The 21,590-nt window shown below is 41.3% G+C and overlaps 1 protein-coding gene across 10 annotated transcripts in view; it reads right to left on the reverse strand.

Moving 5' to 3' along the window:
- Nucleotides 1-11,787, reverse strand: part of DCLK2 (doublecortin like kinase 2) — a 187,030-nt gene extending 175,243 nt beyond the window's left edge. For 2 of the 10 annotated variants that reach the window (XR_188638.4, XR_011648536.1), the window contains exon 1: nt 10,797-11,646. Coding sequence is in view for 6 of the 10 variants with exons in the window: in XM_004469813.3 (XP_004469870.2) it covers nt 10,797-11,217 (421 nt within the window). In the remaining 4 variants the exon portion in view is untranslated. Of the gene's footprint in view, nt 1-10,796 lie in introns of all 10 variants that reach the window. The other 8 variants (XR_011648538.1, XM_012529539.3, XR_011648537.1 and 5 more) reach the window with 7 other exon arrangements.
- Between the last annotated feature and the right edge of the window lie 9,803 nt (nt 11,788-21,590).

A 21,590-nucleotide genomic window follows, 5' to 3' on the forward strand; every position in this document is an offset into this window, starting at 1 on the left:
CTTAGGTCACACCTGCCTAAGACATCTAGGAAAACAAGCAGAATATGAGAGATACCTAGTATCTACCAAGTTTTGAAAAAAATTTCAAACCTTTAAAGTGTAAAGAGTTGACTTTGTAATCCCATAAATATGTCTTTTAAATGATGGAAAAATATATGTAGATTTCCTTTTTTTAATAATAATCCTTCAGACATTTAAAATTTACCATTAGCGACTACAAATAACTACATGCAATCTTAGGTCATTAGAAATTCAACAATGACATGATTTAGCCAAATTTCTATCAGCTATTACAGTCTCTCATACACCTTTATTAAAATATTTACATTAAGCATCTGTTTTAATTTCCTTGTTGCTAAAGCAAATACCATGCCACAGGCTGGTTTAAACAATGGGAATTTATTGGCTCACAGTTCTGAGGCTAGGAGAAGTCCAAATTAAGGCAGCATCAAGGCAATGCTTTCTCTGGGGAGACCGTGGCATTTTGGGGCTCGTTGCTGATGATCCTTGGCCCGTGGCTCCTCTGTCACATACCAATGCAGATGGCAGCCTCTTCTGGCCTCTCCTTCACTTCAAGGGTTCTGTTGACTTTCAGCTTCTTGCTTCCCCTTGTTTTCTCTTTCCATGAACTTCCCTATAAGGCCTTCAGTAATAGAATTAAGACCCATCCTGGGCCAAGTATTATCTGAAGTAACCTGATCAAAAAGTCCTACTTATAAGGGTTCATATCCATAGGAACAAATTGAATTTAAGAACATAATTTTTGGGTGCATAGCTAAAAACTACCACTTTGTAGTTTGCCTTAAACCACTAATTAGTTTATGATTATAAACTACTTTGACATCATGGCAGAAGCTCAGTTAGACAAAATTTGGACATTTAAACTATTTCTAACTCTTGGAGTAGGGGAAAGCTCTGAAACCTTACAATGGAAGGAAAACTTTCATTGTAAATTCTGCGGAAGTCTTAGACAAAAAGGCTAAACACATACACATAAAGTAACACAGAGAAAGACAAACAGGAAAGAAAATGAAGCATGGGCAGACACGTTAGGGCTAATGTTAGTAAAATCTCAGGAAGCTAAATGATCTCCTTACTTCCAAACCTAAAAATGACTTTCAAAGGAATGTAATAAAGAAAAATAAAATCAGGTATGTTGCATCTAGAAGATGTTTACATATTCTTCATCAAGAACAGCACTTGGGAGACTGTCCTACTGGGTAGATTATAATATGCATATCTCCATCTAAAGCACATTGGAATGAGATCCTATGACAGCCAGGTAAGGAAAAAAAATACAGGGTAAGAAAAAGACTGATTTATTATTCTGTTGAGGAAAGCATAATCGGATCATCTAACCAAACTGTACAGCACCCAGAATTTAAATTTAGTATAGAGTAGGACAAAGTACACTGCTTTGACAAGGATGCTATTCCCACCTATACTTATTTGCTGTGACTCTGGATTATTGTTTTTGCAACCACAAAATGAGTATTATTGCCCTTTCGGTAGGGTAGAACTGGGGGCACTAAGTGAGATCTTTCACTTCTAAGACCAGTGCCCTTTCAATATACCTGAAGGCTAGTAGCTGAACCAAGTCATCTCCTACAGTCACATACTGCTGTAAGGATTCTAGGAAAATTCCATCAAGGAAGGTACAAGGTATTTTGAACATCTGACTGACTATGAAGAAAGAGATATATCCACAAATACATGATTAAGCATTAAAATCTGGGAGGATTTAACTAATGACCAAAGAAATTAGCTACATGTAAAAGTAAAAAATGTTCTCATCAACCAAAAAGCTATACCTGAAGAAAGAAATTGCATCCAATATTCTGGCAGGATTGGAACCTAGAGCTCAGATTCATTATCTCTGTGATCCTCACACCAGGGCCAAGCAAATTCCATAATCCGTAAGAGTTCACTAAGAGTTTTAATTTTGGTTCCTTGTAATGATAGAACTTAAAAAGTTAATATCATCCTATTCTATAACATCTGAACTGCTCCTAAATCAGGTATAGCATTGCCACTCAGTGTACGCAGCCTCATTTCTATTGGCATTAAGTGGTATAACTTTGCCAGGAGTTAATGAGAAAAAAGAGAAGTGGACTTAATATATATAAATGATAGAAGGCTTGTTAGTGCAAAAACCACATCATTATGTGCCATACCAAACTACAGCACACTGAACTCAGCATTCAGTACCTCAGTCATGCTGGGAACACCAGTTTAGTTTCAGCAAAATGGTATCTGTACCTTTATATATCTATACTACATTTTATTGGTTATGTTAGTTGTACTTATGTTACAAATTTGTTTGGTTGTCTGAGCATGTAAGATCTATATACATAAGCATGCCTACCTTTATATTTATAAATATTTATGTGACAATGTCATTAAAATAATTAAGGTCATTTTTGGCTTCTATAACTTGGCTATTAGGTTTTTAAATTATGTTTGTTTGTTTGGTTTTTTTTTAAAGATTTATTTATTTATTTAAATCCCCCCCCTCCCGTGGTTGTCTGTTCTTGGTGTCTATTTGCTGCATCTTGTTTCTTTGTCCGCTTCTGTTGTCGTCAGCAGCACGGGAAGTGTGGGCGGTGCCATTCCTGGGCAGGCTGCTCTCTCTCTTCACGCTGGGTGGCTCTCCTCACGGGCGCACTCCTTGCGCGTGGGGCTCCCCCACGCGGGGGACACCCCTGCGTGGCACGGCACTCCCTGCGTGCATCAGCGCTGCGCATGGCCAGCTCCACACAGGTCAGGGAGGCCCGGGGCTTGAACCGCGGACCTCCCATATGGTAGACGGACGCCCCATCCACTGGGCCAAAGTCCGTTTCCCTGTTTTTTTTAATTTCTCTCCTCTCCCCCCGCCAGTTGCCTGTTCTCTAAGTCTATTTATTGCTTGTTCTTCTTTGTCTGCTTCTGGTGTTGTCAGTGGCACGGGAATCTGTGTTTCTTTTTGTTGCGTCATCTTGTCGCGTCAGCTCTCCGTGTGTGCAGCACCATTTCTGGGCAGGCTGCACTTTCTTTCGCGCTGGGCGGCTCTCCTTACGGGGTGTACTTGCGCATGGGGCTCTCCTAGGCGGGGGACACCCCTGCATGGCAGGGCACTCCTTACGCGCATCAGCACTGCACATGGGCCAGCTCCACGCAGGTCAAGGAGGCCCGGGGCTTGAACCGCGGACCTCCCATGTGGTAGACGGACGCCCTAACCACTGGGCCAAGTCTACTTCCCAATGTTTCATTTTTAAATAACCCAAAAATACAGTCTTGGTGAGCATGAGTATAATCAGTATTAAGTTTCCAGAGCCCCATTTTCTTTTCTTGATTCTTTAACAGATGAGGCAAAATACCATCAACTAGAGACCAGGATAATGGCCAAGGGTATGGAGCAAAAAATCATTAGTCACTGACTTTGAGAAATAATTACCTTTTTATTAATTAAAATTTAACAAAGTAATCTGAAGTTTGTAAAGCATATAGGAAGAAAGAAATTAATGCAAATATTTTAAAAATTCTTGCTGAGGTATATTTCATTTACAAGTGATTTTAATTTGAAAACATATAAACAAAAGGTCCCTTAGCAGATCATAATTCTAGGCTATTTCAGTCACTGTCTTTGAAATAAATTGGTAAATGTTACACTCAAAAGGACTTAATGAGTTGATCTTTCACCAAACCAATGTTTTCCCAATGTGTTATAAAGTAGGAGCTCCTCAAAAATTATACTAAGTTTTTGGTTATATTAGACATGGCAAACAGGACAAAATAGTCCAGATTAGAATAAAACTCACAGCATTTCATTAGGAATAAAGAAATATTCATCTAACTTCTAGCCTTAAAATCATTTCCAAATCACAGAAGTAAAGAGTTACCAAATTGTGTTAAAAACTCAGATTGAAATAAATTAGCTGAAGACAAAGCTTAATATAAGAATTAATGCTAAGGAGAAAAAAAAATTAACCATTAGCTGTGGAAGAGAACTTAGACTGAAAAAACAGGGCCTTTATGAGAGTAACGCTGGAGTTTCAAAATACACCCAGGATATAAAGTACAAGAATTTGGTCAAGATAGCTGTCACTGAGAAAAATCAAGTCAAGCACCTCACTAGCGAAATTAATAAATCATTAAAACATGTCTACTGCATCTTTAAAAACTGAAATATAAAAGGGCAAGTTAATACTTGCCTGTAGCATGAATGTTTTGGTTTCCTGAGCTGCTCAAGCAAAGACCATGCAATGGGTTGGTTTCAACAATGGAAATTTATTAGCTCATGGCTTTGAAGCTAAAGAGAAAGTCCAAATCAAAGGTGTCAAGGCAATGCTTTCTTCCCAAAGACTGGCTTTCTGGGGCTGGCTGTCAGTGGTCCTTGGTCCTGGGCAACTCTGTAACATAGTAATGCACACGGCAGCTTCTCCTGGCCTCACCATTCTCTTCCAGGTTCTGGTTCTGGTTCCGTTGAATTTAGCTACTTGTTTCCTGTGACTTTCTCTCTCTGAGTTGCACTCTGCTTATATAGCACTCCAGTAGTAGGATTAAGACTCGTCCTGGACCACACCTTAACTGAAGTAACCTCATCAACAGCTCCTATTTATAATGGGTTCACACCCAGGGGAATGGATTAAAGGTTAAGAACAAGTTTTTCTGAGGTACTCAGCTCCAAGCCATTACAGAGAATTTATTCCACTTCTGCAAATCTGGCCAAATATTCAGCTGCTGTCTTAACTAAGGTTGTTTAAAAATACCAACAACCCACCCATTCCCACCCACTGAAATGTCTTAGATATGTCACAAAGGTAAAAATTAATTCAACAAATGCCATGTACCAGGAGTATATTTCTGTGGGACAGAGGGATGAATGAGATGACTGTGGTCCCAGTTCTCATTAGGTTTGTAGTGTTCCCTTTCATGAGAATAGTCTATGGAGGTCTTCCTGAGGGTTATTGAAAAAAGTACACCTAAACCAAGGTAACTACATCAAACCACAAAACTTGGACAACTTCTAAAGAGGCATATGGAACCAGAGAGGGTCGCGACCACTTGTCTTTTCCACCCTCAAGAACCATTTCCTGGGACCAATGAATATTAAAGGAGAGAGGGAACTTGGCAATCATCTGACCATCTTTCATATTACAGATGAGGAAACTGAGATCAAACAAGACAAATTGGTAGACTTGGACTGAACAGACCTCATTTTGCAGGTATATACAGTACATATTCTACTACACACATGAAACATTTCAAAAACCATTTGTTGAGGACTGAGTCATATCCCCCACAGAGAGTATGTTCAGGTCCTAACCCCTGGTCCTATGGGTGTGAACCCATTTATAAATAAGACCTTTGGGGAGGTGGATTTGGCTCAACTGATAGAGCATCCGCCTACCACATAGAAGGTCCAGGGTTCAAACCCAGGGCCTCCTGACCTGTGTGGTGAGCTTGCCAATGCACACTGCGGATGTGTGCAAGGAGTGACATGCCACACAGGGGTGTTCCCCATATAGGGGAGCCCCAAGTGCAAGAAGGAAGGAGGAGTGTGCCCTTCAAGGAGAGCCACCCCACACAGAAAAGCACAGCCTGCCCAAAAGTGGTGCCAAACACATGGAGAGCTGACCTAGCAAGATGATGCAACAGAATGAGACAGATTTCTGGTGCCACTGACAAGAATACAAGCGGACACAGAAAAATACACAGTGAATGGACACAGAGAGCAGACAACGGGGGGGGGGGGGGGGGGGAGGGCGAGAGAAATAAATAAATTTAAAAAATAGATGTTATTGGTTAAGATGTGCCCAAACTGAATGAGGGTGGGCGTTAATCCAACATGCAAAGGAAACAGGACACAGAAGGAGAAGACACAGGGAGCAGCCAGAAGCTGAAAGTCAATGTAAACCTGAAAGAAAAAGGAAACGATGCTACCATATGTATTGCCATGTAATTTTTTTAAAAAGCCAAAGAATCACAAAGATTGTTAGCCAGGTAGAAGATATGGACCCAGGAGGAAGTAAGCTTTCTAAATCTCTGAAACCATGAGCCAATAAATTCCTGCTGGCATGCATAGCATGGTATTTGTTTTAGCAGTTAGGAAATTAAAAGAGTTTTGGGTATTAGAAAGTAGGGTGTTGCAATTACAAATATCTGAAAATGTGGAAATGGGGTTGGCATGTGCAATGAGGCTGGAAGAACTGTGAGGTACTTGATAGAAATAGCTTAGAGGGCTTTGAAGAAATTGTTGGTAGAAATATGGATACTAAAGTTACTTCCAATGAGGACTTATAAGGAATTGATGACTGTCTTTTGGGAAATTGGAGGAAAGGCGATCATCAGTGTGAAGTGGCAGAAAACTTGGCAAAATTGTGTTATGATGTATAATTGAAAGTGGAACTTGGGTATTTAGTTGAGGACAGTCCAAGCTAAGTATGGATGATGCATCCTGGCAGTTTCTTGTAGCTTATATTAAATTGTGAGAAGAAAGGGATATGCTGAGAATTAAACTCATAAGCACAAAGGAACTAGCAACTGATGCTTTTGACAAGTCTCAGCCTATTCAGATAATGTGCTCCTAGACTAGGGCCAGAAGTGGCTCTGTCACGATCTCCCTGAGTTTTCAGGAGGTAATTCCCCAGAGAATAGGGTTTCATGTGAGGGTTTAACCAAAAAATTCTTTGCTATAGAAGGTGTGGTTGAACTTAGATCCAGTCAGTGATTTCAGTGGACGTCAGAACTAGAAATGCAGTTATCCAGGGAGGATCTGTGGAAAGTCCTATTTTTTGATAACCCACCTGAACTACCTACAGAATTTGAGCAGAAAGACTTCTAGCCTGGACTGAAAGGGACACAGAAGAGAAAAACTCACCCGTTTAAGTTTCTTTCCTCCCCACAACAAGGTCTAAGAATTCAATATCTATTATTACTATCAAAATCGATCATGCAGAGAAAAAAAACAACTAAATATAATCTGAACTCTTATGTAGACTCATCTTGACTTAAAAACTCTTGGTAACTGTGTATTTTGGTCTCTTTAACACCTTCAAAGAGACTGACCAAACTAAACAGATGCGGCAAACTAAGTTTAGTATGAGAACCTCAGAAACTTCAAGAGCTGATTTCTTCAGAATTTCAGTTCTCTTAAATATCCAAATTAAATTAATGGGCAAATGAAAATATCACTTAGGAAAATAATAAAAATTCTCTCACACGCCAAAAAGTCCACCAGCTTGTTAACCAAGGGGTAAGAGGTAGAAATAACATAAAATGACATATTACTTTGGAATTATAGAGGCAGTGTCAGTCAGCTACTGATTAATTCTTTTGCTTCTGGCAAGCACTTCACGAGAGGGACCTACCACCCTCCCTGCTCAGTGCTGGTACATTTTCAGCCTCTTCAATTTTCTGGAAGTCAGGTCCTGGTAGAGAAAGGCAGCCAGGCCAGCATACACTGAGTAAATAACTACTAAGGTAGAAGAAAGGTATACATTGTAGACTAGAAAGGACCTAACCTAGAGAATTGATCCACCAACCTCTCATTCCACAGAAAAGGAAACTGAGGCCCAGAGAACTGAGGTGATTTTCTTAAGTCCGGTCAGTAGAACCCAGGGCTCCTGATTCAGTCACACACTGATTCTACTCCCCTTGGTCCTCTCTCTCAGGACATCAAATTTTACAAACATGACCAAAATGCACAGAAGGGGACAAGATCCACAGAACAGAACTAAGATCAGGAATTCTGACCCTTAGTGCTGAACACAAGAGCTTGAGCTCTAATAGCCTCGGTTGGGTATTAGACATGCTCAGAGCTCAGTAGGCTCATGGCTTTGGACAGCGCAGCTTGATTTTCCCAGTGTTGCCTATCTTGAGTCACAATCCTTCTCCAAGAGGATGCTCTACCCAGTTTTAAAGTATAAACAGGATTACAGGGCTGGGACACCCAGCATCAACTCAGTAAAATTAATTTGATCAAAGGGAGGTAAACCAATAGGCTGCGATGTCTGTTGGTTTAGTGTAGTGCCGAAGGAGTGCCAGGTAACACTAGAACATTGTTTTTACTCTCCAGAGACCTGAAGGTCAAGGGAAGAAGAAAAAAAACTGGGTCATGCAGATTTCTTTTGTCATCTAAGCTCATTTGGATTGGGGCTCTGAACAAGTGTTCATGCCCTGCTATCCTGAGTCATCATTTTCTTTTCTTCACTAAAGACATTTTAGAAAATTATTTTAGAAAAAAACCCGATATAACCTAAACTACAAATTTTATGGAATGAAAGAAGCAGGAGAGAGAACAAACATAATGGGGTAAAAAATTGCCCAAGAGAGTCTTTATTAAAAATGATGAACTAAGATGAAAAAAAAGCAGTCAATTTTGACAACATGGGCAATTTTTTATTGATGCAAGTAAAAACTACACAGGTAGCTGGTTTGTTCTTCTGCATGATAAATCTGAACAGTTGAGCATACAACAAACTAAAAGCTGGAACTAAATTCTAGAATGACTGATATTAAGCATTGGCAGTTATTTCTTTCATTAAAAATGCACTGCTATAGGGGTATTCCACTCATTTTATGGGAAATTCAAGACTTACACAAAGAATCATTGTCAGATAAAATGCCACTATGACAAACAAGTTGACTGCCCAAATTTTCATCTCTAAGAGTAATTTTATTATGTGGAATACTGTTTGAAACAAGTGGAAAATTGGCTGGGCCATGGAAACATTTTTGTTGTCCAAACATTTGTGTTATAACTATCATTACTTATCATATTGTGGTATAATGTGGACTCTACATATATTTATAGTTAGTATTTCCTCAAATGCCCATCCTCCAAACATCAGTGAATGAATGACTGGAAGGAGATTTGGCAAGTGGCAATTTGTAGTTGTAACTACAGTTTGAAAATTAGACCCAGTGGACAGTCCACCTCCTGGGAATGATGGATTCATGGATACTAAGTACTCTTATTAATTAATATGCATAATGGTCATCCTGATCATTTTTCCTATGAGGATATTCATCTCTGGGGTAAATTTTATGTAACAAGTAGATTGTAAAATTACTTTAGAAAAGGATATTAAAATTGCTGTCCCTCCTAAGACCACACAAGGAACAGGATTCCCAGGGGCATGTGAGTAACAAGTGCTTAAGCAATAGGCATTGCCTGGACCCTTCCACAGGGCTGCTGATCTGACTCAGGTCAGTCAGAAAAGGACTACTCAGTTCTGAACTACATATACAGATGCTGCTTTCCAGTACTTAGCATGATGGAAGAAAAGGGATAAAGCCCTTTGAACACTGTACTTTATTTTACTTAACACTCCTCCAGCTATCTTCAGCTCCTCAGGAGAACACACATCTGATCAAGAGACGGTGTGAAATCACAAACACACATAGAGTAAAGGGAACTTAATTTTGGCTGGGTTCTCACGTAGCTGGGGCAGGGAAAACTTCTAACGGTGATGAACTAGAGAAACGCAACCACTTTCAGAAGTCCTTAGAATGGCTACAATAACTTAGAGGTGAACTCTAGGTGAGAGCATACATTTCGCATAAAGGCTACTCCAGGTACTGTGTGACAAGGCATGCTGCCGAAACGTCCTCATCTGTAAAATGGGGATAAATGCCTTAAGGGCTGTTTTGAGGATTAAAACGAGATAATTTAAGAAAAGCAGTTAGCTCAATGTTCAGTTCCCCCCCTGTGCCAAGCCAATACTGCTATGACTCATATGGAATGTGCCATTTCCATTAAGCAAGATGCACAAGTGCTGGTTGTATAAAAACAGTCAGCACATATGTGGCTTCTGTCTGGTCCTTCTGGGTGCTATTTAGATCTGGAAACAGATTCTTAACTCTTAATAATGCTTCTTCTCTCTGAAAAGAGAGTAAAAAATCACAGGAATCCGAAGACAAACCAACATACAACCAAGCAGTTCCTTGGAGTGAAGCACGGTTGACACTCCAGGATTACCAAATTATGATAGGCCCCAACCATTGCCTCTATCATTCTGACTTGCTTCTCTTAGTAGTGGAGGAAAGATGGACCTTGATTTGCCTCATTACCAACCAAAAGTGGAAAAACGTTTAGCACTTAACCTTGGCACATTAGCATCACCTGGGGAGATTTTACAACTGCTAATGCCCAGGACACACCCCAAACCAATTACATCAGAATATCTGGGGGTGGGACCCAGTTAGCAGTGTATATAAAAGCCCCCAGTGATCCAAGGTGCATCCAAAATTGAGAACCACTGTCACGGATCACCCCTCCTAACCTCATGAAACTTCTGCTGCAAACCAAGAAAGCCTACCTATAGCGTTTCTCCCAGCATCACAGTAGAACAGGTACAATATGATCCCGGAGGCTGAATCACCGCAGGTGTTTCCTCCTAGGTCTACACAGGGGACTGAACGGTCACAGCTAATTAATAAGGGGCTAATCAGCTCTTCTTGGGAGAGCCACTTTTTCAAACAGTTTGCACGTCTACAAAAATAAGTTCACTAATCTTAAGACATACCACCAACGCCTAAATTTGCCTCTGTTAAGAATTTTTTCCCTTTCCTTTTTTTTTTTTTTTTTCCTCAAAAGGCAAATCTCTTGGGAAGGAAAGTCTGAATACATGTGGGCGCATACTCCACAGAGAGCCCACAGAGAAGCTGAAAGAACCAGGCAATTCCCGTAGCCGCCAGGAAAGCACCCCGCAGGCTCCCCCCAGCGCCCGGCAGGCGGGTGCGCGCGGGGCCCGCTCCACTGCACCTGCCGGCGCGCTCGGCCGCACCTGCCGCGCCGCTCCCTCCCCTCCTACCTTCCAGCAGCTCGTCCAGGCTGGTGACCTTTCGGCTGCCGTCGATAGTGTAGATGGCGCGGACTCCCTGGGGCAGGTTCACGTTGTCGGACAGGGAGCGGGTGAGCTCCATGAGGAGCGCATCGAAGGACCGGAAGCGGTCGCTGGAGATGGCAAACACCAGGCCCTTGAAGTAGCGGTCCCCGTTCCGGTAGAAGCGCGCCTTCTTGGCCTTCTTCTCCGAGCTGAGGGCCTGCAGGGTCCGCGTGCGGTAGAAGCTGCAGTGGGCACTGTGCGCAGGGCTGGGGATGAGCCCGTTCCCCTTGGGGCCCGAGCTGCTGCTGCCCCCGGAGGAGCTGGGCGCCCCTCTCCGCGACCCTGGCCGCGGCCTTTTGTCCCTTTCCTCAAAGTGCTCCAGCTCAATACTCCTGGTGCTGGCCATCGCGACTGCTCCGGGGGCTCCCCACAAATAAACGTCCCGGCCAAAGCCTCCGGGCAGCCTAGTGTCACCGCGAGCACCGGTTCGGGTCTGACTGGGAGGGGCCCTAGAGCGCCGGGACACCTGGCTCCGTCATCCCGCCCGCTCGCAGGTGGGCCGAGGCGGCGGCGGCGGCCGACCCGCGCCCCCAGCTAAAAGTGGCTGCAGCGTGGAGCCGCCCCGCTCATTGTCCAGCCCGGCGCCGAGCGCCCCTCCCGCCCGCCGGGGAGCCCCACGTCCCCCGAGCGCCTCCTCCACGCAGCCCCGAGAGCCGGTCAGGAGCGGCAAAGTTGGGCCACTGGAGCCTCGGCCGCGGCCCCTGCTCGTCCCCGGCCCCGCGGGCGCACACAAAGCTCGGGCGCCCGCCGCGGCTCGCGCCCGCCGGCCGCTCCCGGGAGCGCGGACGGGAAGGCAGGAAGGCGAGGGGGAGGGGCCGGGGCGTGGGAGAGGCGCCGCGAGCCCGCCGGGCGCTGCGGGCCCGACGCCCGGGTGCGGCCGCGCCACCTAACGCACCGGCTCCGCTGCGGGCGCCCCGTGGGGCCCTTCCCCCCGCAGATCCCGCCTCCCCCGCTGACAGCCGGCCCAGCCCACCCGGGAGCATCCGCGCCCCGGCCCCGCGCCTCGGCCCGCCCGGCGCGCCGCCAGCCCGGGAGCGGGGCTTCCTGCCCCCTCCCACCCCCGGGATGCCTCGGCCGCGGAGGGAGGAAGAGCGGGAAGAGGGGCCCGGCGTGTAGGCGGCCGAGGCGCCGCAGCCCGCGAGCAGCGGCTCCTCCTGGGTCCTAGCAGCCCCGCCCGCCCGGCCCCTCCAGCCCCGCCCGGCCCCTCCAGCCGCGCGCCGCGCGCTGACAGGCGCTGCCGCCGCTCGCGCTTCTCCGCCTGGGAAACGTAAATGCGCAGGCAAAAAAAAAAAAAAAAAAAAACCCTACAAAGGAAGGAGATTCAAGGGCAGGGATCACATCCCTTAGCCAGCCACCAAATGAAGAACCGAGGCCAAGCTAGAGCAGAAATCCTAGGCATGGCATTGAGTTTGGGCTCCAAAATTCATTTTTTTAAAAAACAGATTTAGAGTTTTATTTAAAAAAAAAAAAAACTTTGATAAAACAGTTCTCCACAATTTCCATAACAGATTCAGTAACGTGGAACGTTCAATAACTTCGAATGATCAGAAGTTATTGGTTTCTGAGACATTTATTTAATCAACATATATTTATCGAGCTCAAGTCATGGGTTAGGCATTGTTTCGGTCACGGGGAATATATTAGCAAAGGAAACAGACTTCCTGCGCCCCTCCCTGACATTAAAGTTGTATTTAATTTTTCAAATCCGAACTTCTAATTAGGAAGGAAGTCAACATCTGTATGCACCCGTCATACCAGGAGCCTTAATTTAGTAGTGTCTGGTTAACAGTAAAAGCATTTTGTCCAAAGGTTTGTATGAAACATTAGGTATATCCATTTTGCCATCCGGGAGAGATGATGCGTAAATATGTTTGATTCTGATCTGACATGGGTAAACTACCCAGAAACCTTAAGGTATTCAGCACCTGGTTCTCTGAGTGGCCCTAGACGACAAATCCAAACTGACCTCCAGCGTAGGAAAGCATGGACGTTCTTCTTGGAGTGAACTGATTCTGTAGGAGCACGAATAAGAGAAGGCAGCATATATATATAATAGTTCTTCAGTAGCTGCAAAGTTGGTGTCTCTGCCATGACAATGCCCCAGAGCATTCCCATGTGTCCACCATACATAGTTCCTCCAAAGTGGTCCTGGATACACACCTGCACATACCTGACGTCTGCAACCAGAACAAGCTGGAATTCAGGGCTGGTGTGAGACTTTCAACATAGTTTATATGGGGCGGGGGGGGGGTGGATTCTGGAGTGTAATTAGGGTCACGTCCATGATAGTTCTCAACCCAGACAAATTAAATTAAATCAGATTTTCTGGAGATGGTCCTCTCCAATTGAGTTTACTGAAAGCATCCCAGCATATTCTAATACATAGCCAGCTTTCCAACCCAGGCTATAAAGTTGAGTCAATTAGATGGGTGATGGGAGGCGGACTTGGCCCAGTGATTAGGGCAGTCAGTCTACCACATGGGAGGTCCCTGGTTCAAACCCTGGGCCTCCTTGACCCGTGTGGAGCTGGCCTATGTGCAGTGCTGATGGGCACAAAGAGTCCTGTGCCACGCAGGGGTGTCCCCCGTGTAGGGGAGCCCCATGCACAAAGAGCGTGCCCAGTAAGGAGAGCGGCCCGTGCGAAAGAAAGTGCAGCCTGCCCAAGAATGGAGCCGCACACATGGAGAGCTGACACAAGATGATGCAACAAAAAAGAAACACAGATTCCCGGTGCCACTGATAAGGATAGAAGCGGTCACAGAAGAACACACAGCAAATGGACACAGAGAGCAGACAACTGGGGGGGGTGGGGGGAGGAAGGGGAGAGAAATAAATAAAAAGTAAATCTTTTAAAAAAATTAAATTAACTGAACCAAAGCAAATTCACCCCTTTCCATGTAGTTACAGAATTTACAGATTAAGGTATTTTATTTGGCATTTCCCTTTGTTGAGATATCCCCTTTATGCTAACCAAAAAGCACGACCTGATTTGCTGTTCATCTGTCCTTCCAGAGATGGTCTGCTTTTCTGTGGAGAGCTCAAGATCTACCTACTCTGCCCTGTGCTGGTTTGAAGGGCCCTCATTAAGAGGGACCCAGATGGCACTTCACCACCTGGAAACCTGCCTTCACATTAGCTCTCTCTGTTGTAAATTCTTTACACCCTTTCCTAATCTCTCTTAATCTAACACATGTCTAAGCAAAAACTTTTATACAGAGTACTTTAAAAATGGCTTCATTTCTCTGTTACAGTCAATTCCAAAATACCAATTTAAAAAATCTTTTCCATTTTTGCACAATTAGAAATGACTCCTTTCTGTAATAATTTCCATCTAGTGAACAGAAAACTTTTGTTGGTAATATCCAAGAGGGGTATTCTAAAAAACCACTTAGTGCAAGTAAACTCTACCAGGCATAAAAGAGAAGTCATTGTTTTTTGTTCCCTACACTTCTCTTTGGATCACGTGGTTTAGGAATATAATCTCAGAGCTGCCTTTAGCCAAGTGGTAACTTCCTCAGCCCCTCTCACCCCTGTACCTCCACCTTGACTAAGAAGTACAATGTAAATTTTTATTTTAGGCAATATGTTTAAATGGGGCGTCCTTAAATACTTCGTTGTGGACCTTTACATAAGAAACCTGCCTTCAATATCTCTTGGTTTGCCTTCATGCTATTTTACTTCTCAAATGTCTTGGCTAGTCTTTGCTCTTGGCCAGAAATTTCTGTTTTCAAAGGCCTTTTTCCAGTTTCTCCATTACTTATTACATAAAGGATGCCTAAGAACCTTTTGTAACTGTGCTGTGCTGAGACTTTCTGCTGCCTCATGATTTCATTCTTTTTCATGATGTGCCAAGTGTTTCTCCCAGAAGTAAAAGTGATGAAACAACTGTTTTCAGTGTAAGATGAAAGGGCCTGGTGACTATGGGCTTTGATTTTTGATTTCACAATCTTTATTGATTACAAATTCTAGAATTTTCAGTCGTGTTTTAATGGAATAGGGTATAAAGCAAAGAAGTTCAGAAATTGACTTTCCACCCCAACCCATAACCTGTACCCAGACTTGAAATAAGAACCAGACAAACGATTCCCTCATTTGTTGTTTCACATTGGGAACTGTGTTGGTGCTTTTAACCTGTGGTCCTTACAGCACTTTACAAATGTATTAAGGACTTCGTCACAAATATATGTAAGGAAATGATTGAACTACATTTTCAGGTTAAGAAAAATTCAAATTTAGTTCATTGGTTAAAACTTTCAAACATTCTAAGTTTAATTCGTTATGAAAATATTACATCAATTGAAGAAAAATTCAAATATACAAGCTTTACATGTATATAGCACACAAATAGTCCTGTGTGTGTGTAAAAACTATGGTTGAATAGTTCTCCCTATGGGCATATTTTACTTCAATAATGTCAAGGCTTAAAGACTCACATTTCTGGTAAATTCCATATATGCAGAAGAATACTCAATGCTGTTGTTATTTGCCAGTTCAGCTGCAGTAATTGTTAAAAGAAAGTAACAGAAACATCACTTTAAAATCATGTAGGGGAATCAGATGTGGCTCAAGCAATTGGGCTCCCATCTACCATAAAGGAGGTCCAGGATTCAATGCCCAGGGCCTCCTGGTGAAGGCAAGCTGGCCCGTGTGGAGTGCTGCCCCACTCAGGAGTGCTGGCTCACACAGAGAGCTTGTACAGCAAGATGACACAACAAAAAGAGACGCAGCAGACCAGAGAGCTGAGGTGGCTCAAGAGAATGATCGCCTCTCTCCCACTCCGGAAGGTCCCAGGATTGGTTCCCAGAGTTGCCTAATGAGAATACAAGCAGACACAGAAGAACACACAGCGAATGGACACAGAGAGTAGACAATGGAGGGAGGGGGGAGAAATTTTTAAAAAAAACAAACTATCATATAGTATTAAGCCAAAAAAAAAATCATACAGCACTTTTTTCTTAGGTACTTTAATTTTAATTTTTCTCTTAAATCTTACTGTAAAGAAATTTTGAGCAAGTAGTAGTATCTTTACTTTCCAGATAAAGGAACTGAGACACAGCTGAATGATTTTCACAATTATTTGAATAAAAACAGCAGTAAAAGACCATGGAAATGTACTGTAGTTCTCTCATTTTATTTCTGTAGAATCAAATTTCACATACTAAATATAAAATTTACTCTTTGAGTCCAGGCTTTTTGTTTCATTTAAAATTCAAAAAGAATTATCTTAAAATTGGTCATAATTTTAGTGATTTCCTCCTCTCAGTAGCATAGTCAATGTTTATATGAACACTGAATGTGACAAACTATGTTCCTGTCATAATCTATGTTAGGTTAAAATAATGATGTTCATGAGCACTTAAAGGGTAATAAAGCTTTATAATGATTAATATGTAGTTATGACCTAGTTAAAGAGATGTATTATAGACAAGGAATTAAGAAAGGTAAGATTAAGCAGAAGAGATGAAAATTGACTCCAGGGCGTGCTAACTCTAGAAGACGTTCATTTCAATCTTTCAGAATTCATTAATCACAAAAAGGACTGTCTTGTTAGGAATTTATAGTTAAAAATTAATGATTTTTTCCCTACAGTAGGTTTATAATGTAAATGAGCTGGTTATTTTAGGACAAATATTTTCAACCCCATATACATATTTGAAATATCCAAATGTTGAAAATTTGTGGGAATAGCAATACTCAGACTCTGTCAGTACCCTTTAATAACCCTATGCTTGTTTGACTATGGATTTAGATTCAATGAAACTGTTTTTCATTGGAAGTTTCTAGAGCCCTATCTGAAAAAAACTGTTATTGATTTACATGATTTACTGTTCAGATAAAAAATTTGACACAAATATTCTGAGATTAAATATCTCCAGCAAAGTGGTATGTGCATGTACTATCCAATTATATTTATCTTAATGTAAGTGATAAATTATTCTTTAACAATTTGTTAAAAATATAAAACTACATTTATTTTTAGACTAAGTTAATTGCAATTATTATTCATTAATTATTATTATAATATTTTTCTCCCTAGGATTTCCCTGTTCAGTGTAAGCCCATGAACTCCTAGGGTTTTACTTGGTTCAAAAGTTCTAGCCTAAGTTCTCATGAAGAGAAATCTAGAAAATGAGTCAGCTCCTGTGATGGTTAAGTTCATGTGTCACTTTGACCAGGTACGGTGTCCAGATGTTTGGTGAGGCAAGCACTGGCCTGATTGTTACTGTGGGGGTATTTCCTGTACTGAACTCATCAGTAAACTGATTGCATCTATGGCTGATTACATCTATCATCAACTGAAGAAATTGCCTTCATTGGTGGGAGAAGTCTCATCTCCTTAAAAGGAGAGGAGATATTTCAGCAGTCAGAAGGGAGAATTTCCATCTCTACTTTAGCCAGCCAGCTTCAACTGGGGAATTCATGGAAAACCTTCGTCATCAGAGTTTCTAGCTTGCAGCCTGCCCATGAAATTTGGACTTACCCATCCCCACAGTTGTGTGAGAAAATTCCCATAAGAATCTCACTATAACTCACCAGACGCAATGGATGTGACATGATGATGGGGGAGAGTGTTACTGGGGGGGCAGTGGTGGGGTGGGGGCAGTGGTGGGGTGGGGGCGGTGGGGGCGAATGGGGACCTCATATTTTTTTTAATGTAATATCTTTTTAAAAAATGAATAAATTGAGTAGAATTTGAAAAAAAAAAAGAATCTCACTATATGTATATGTATATGTATATGTATATGTATATGTATATGTATATGTATATGTATATGCTGTCAGTTCAGGCCCCACACTGTCTGATGTCCTCTGATGACTGAGAATGGGTACAGTTCTGGGCCCAGCAACAGTTTCTGAAGGTATAGAGAAGAAGGAAAGATGTCTTTCTCTTTTGCTCTCTCTCTTCCTCTCTCTCACTCAACAAACAAATAATACAAAACACAAAATAAATAAAAAGATGGTGGGCATCTACTAACTCAGAGCACAGATTTGTTCCAAGGTGACTTATCTTCTTTATCACTTATACATAGACTGATTGGCTAAAAAGAATATTAAAGTTCTGGCTTTTAGGGTACTGTGACATGGTCTTATATAGGTATAAATATGTAGAAAATGTGGTATGTTGAAATAATTACAAATAATTCTTCTTTAACCATGTGTATATATTTCAATTTGCTAAAGGCTACCAAGGCACTATGTAAACTTTTTTATTTAATATGTAAACAATAAGTGTATAGTAATAGTTGTGAACTTATAAAAAATGCATAACATCATACAGGGCATCATACCTCTCTCCCTACCACTAATACCTTGCATTGTTGTGAAATATTTTTAAATAATGATTAAAAAGCATCTTCAAAATATTACTACCAACCAAAGTATCTTACACTTGGTGTATTTCCCCCCCAATCCACCCTATTATTATTATTACTATTATAATTTTATATCCTTTACATATGAACATACATAAACAATAAGTGTATAGTAGAAGTTTGAACTTACAAAGCAAACATGCATAACTTCATACAGGGGTCCCATACATCAACCCACTACCAACATCCTGCATTGTTGTGAGACATTTGCTACAAATGATGAAAGAATATCATCAAAATCTTACTACTAACTATAGTCCTTATCTTACATTTGGTGTATATTCCCCCAATGCACTCTATTATTATTTTTTACATATATTTTTATGACAGAAGTTGTAAACTTACAAAACAATCATGCACATGTGCAGTATTCCCATACAACATCCCTCTATTAACACACCACACCATGGTGAAACATTTGTTATAGATTATGGGATAATATCAGACTATTACCAGGTCCATAGTGTACATTCGACACACTTTTTCCATACTCCCCCATTATCAACACAATATATTTTTGACTTAGATGCATGGATATTACATAATTACTGTTAACCACAGTCCATAGGTCACTCCAGTTGTATTTTTCCCATGCTTTTCCACATTCCCATCACCTTGCAATAGGAATGTATATACACTCTAGCTCACAAAGGACACTCTTGCATCTGAACCATCAACCAAAATTCTCATTCAATCTGGGTTTACTGTGTTATTCAGTTCCCAAATTATTTTCTACCTTTCTTTCAGCTGGATTTTACATCCCTAGCCTACCCTCTTCAGCCGCATTCTAACTTATAAACCAGCTGTTACTCACTATAATGTGTTGCCATCTCTATACATTTCCACACTTTTACAATAAAATTAATTAAAACTTCTACATACATTAAACATCAGCAGTCCATCTCAGTCTTCCTCTTCTCTCCTTTAAGAATCCACCACCTACCACCAGGTATTGAAGATATTTTCCTACATTTTATTGTAGAAGTTTTATGATTCTTGCTTTCATATTTAGGTTTTTGTTCCATTTTGAGTTAATTTTTTTATAAGGTGTGAGATAGGGTCCTCTTTCCTTCTTTTGGCTATGGATATCAAGTTTCCTCAGCATTATTTGTTGAATGGACTGTTCTGCCTGAGCTATGTGGGTTTGACAGGCTAGTCAAAAATCACTTGACCATACATGTGAGGGTCTGTTTCTGAACTATTAGTTCAGTTCCATTGGTCTATGTGTCTGTCTTTATGCCAGTACTATGCTGTTTTTACCACTGTAGTGAGGTAATATGATTTAAACTCTGGAAGTGAGAGTCATCCACCTTCATTTTTCCTTTTTATGATGTTTCTGGCTATTCAGGACCCCTTACCCTTCCAAATAAATTTGATAATCACATTTTCCACTTATTTAAAAAAAGCTGGTGGAATTTTTATTGGGACTGCTTTGAATCTGTATATCAATTTGGGTAGAATTGACATCTTAATGAGATATAGTCTTCCAATCCATGCACATGGAATGTTCTTCCAATTAGTAGATGTTTTAACAATGAGTTGTAGTTTTCTGAATAGAAGTACTTCACATCATTGGTTAAGTTTATGCCTAAATATGTGATTCTTTTAGTCTCTATTGTAAATGGAATTTTTTTTCTTGACTTCCTCCTCAGATAGTGCATCACTACCTTCTAAGATTGGACATTACTAGAGTCTTTTAAAGTCTATTTCATCTAATATAAGTATAGGTGCTCCAGCTGCTTTTTGCTTGTTTGCCTTTGTGGTGTCGTTTTGTTGTTGTTGTTGTTGTTGTTGTTTTTGTTACTGAATGCATGGAATATCTTTTTCCAGCTTTTGCTTTCAATCTATTGGTATCCTTGGGTATAAGGTGACTCTTTTGCAGACAGCCTATAGGTGGCTTATATTTTCTTATCCATTCTGCCAGTCTGTGGCTTTTGATTGGAAAGTTTAATCCATTAACATTCAATGTTATTACTTTAAAGGCAGTTCTTATTTCACCCACTTTGACATTTGGGTTTTATCTATCATATTTTATTTTCATAGCTCTTTTGAGACTTTCAGTTACTTTAACTGATATTATCTTCATTTCTAGACTCTCTTTCAAACCTCTCTTGTTCTGTCTTTTCTTTTCAGACTGTAGCACACCCTATAGTGTTTCCTGCAAAGCCAGTTTATTGGTTACAAACTCTCAGTTTCTGTTTGTCTGTGAATATTCTAAACTCACCCTCATTTTTGAAAGACAGTCTTGCTGGATATAAGATACTTGGCTGGAAGTTTTTCTCTTGCAGTATCTTAAATATATCATACCACTGTCTTCTTGCCTCCATGGTTTCTGGTGAGAAATCAGCACTTAATCTTATTGGGTATCCCTTAAATGTTATGCATTGCTTTTCTTTTGCTGCTCTCAGAATTCTCTCTTTGTCTTTAGCATTTGACATTCTGATTAGTGTGTGTCTCAGAGTTGGTCTATTCAGTTTTATTCAGATGGAGTATGTTGTGCTTCTTGGACATGGATATCCATGTCCTTCAATAGGGTTGGGAAATTTTCTACCATAATTTCTTCAAATATTCCTTCTGCCCCTTTTCCCATCTCTTCTCCTTTTGGGACACCCATGACACTTATGTTTGTACTTCTCTTGCTGTCCTTTAGTTCCCTTCAACCTTGTTCAGTTTTTTCCCATTCTTTTCTCCACCTGTTCTTTTGCATGTTCTCTTTCAGAGGCCATTTCTTCAAGCTCACAAATCCTTTCTTCTGCCTCCTCAAATCTGCTATTATATGATTCCAGTGTATTTTTAATTTCATTTATTATGCCTTTCATTCTCTACGTATGCTTTCAAGTTCTTCTTTGTGCTCATCCAATGTCTTCTTAATCTCTTTAGCCATCTCATTGAATTAATTAAGGAGATTTGTTTGAACATCTATGATTAGTTGTCTCAATTCCTTTATACCATCTGGAGGCTTATCTTTTTCCTTTAACTGGACCATATCTTCCTGTTTCTTGGTGTGGAATGTAACTTTTTGTTGGCATCTTGGCCTCTGACTTACTAGATGTATTTAGTCTAGGTGCAGTTTCTCTCTTTAGTTTAGGGCTTCCTACCCTTTCACCCTTGCTGGTTGTGTAGTAGGAGTCAAGGATGTAGTTGGTGCTGTAAGTTGTGGAGGCTCAAGCTGCCCACATTGCCCAAGGTACTGAAGAAACTTCTCTCAACTTTCTCCTTTGCCAGGGTCAGGGACAGAACCACAGCCATGTGTAATAATCCAAGTCATGCAGGCCTAGATTGTAGTGACCCAGAGAGACTGAAGAAGCTTCATGCTCCTTCCTCCCTGCCTGGGGCAGGAACGGAG

Source organism: Dasypus novemcinctus, chromosome 1 (genome assembly GCF_030445035.2).
Source record: "Dasypus novemcinctus isolate mDasNov1 chromosome 1, mDasNov1.1.hap2, whole genome shotgun sequence".
NCBI lineage: Eukaryota > Metazoa > Chordata > Mammalia > Cingulata > Dasypodidae > Dasypus > Dasypus novemcinctus.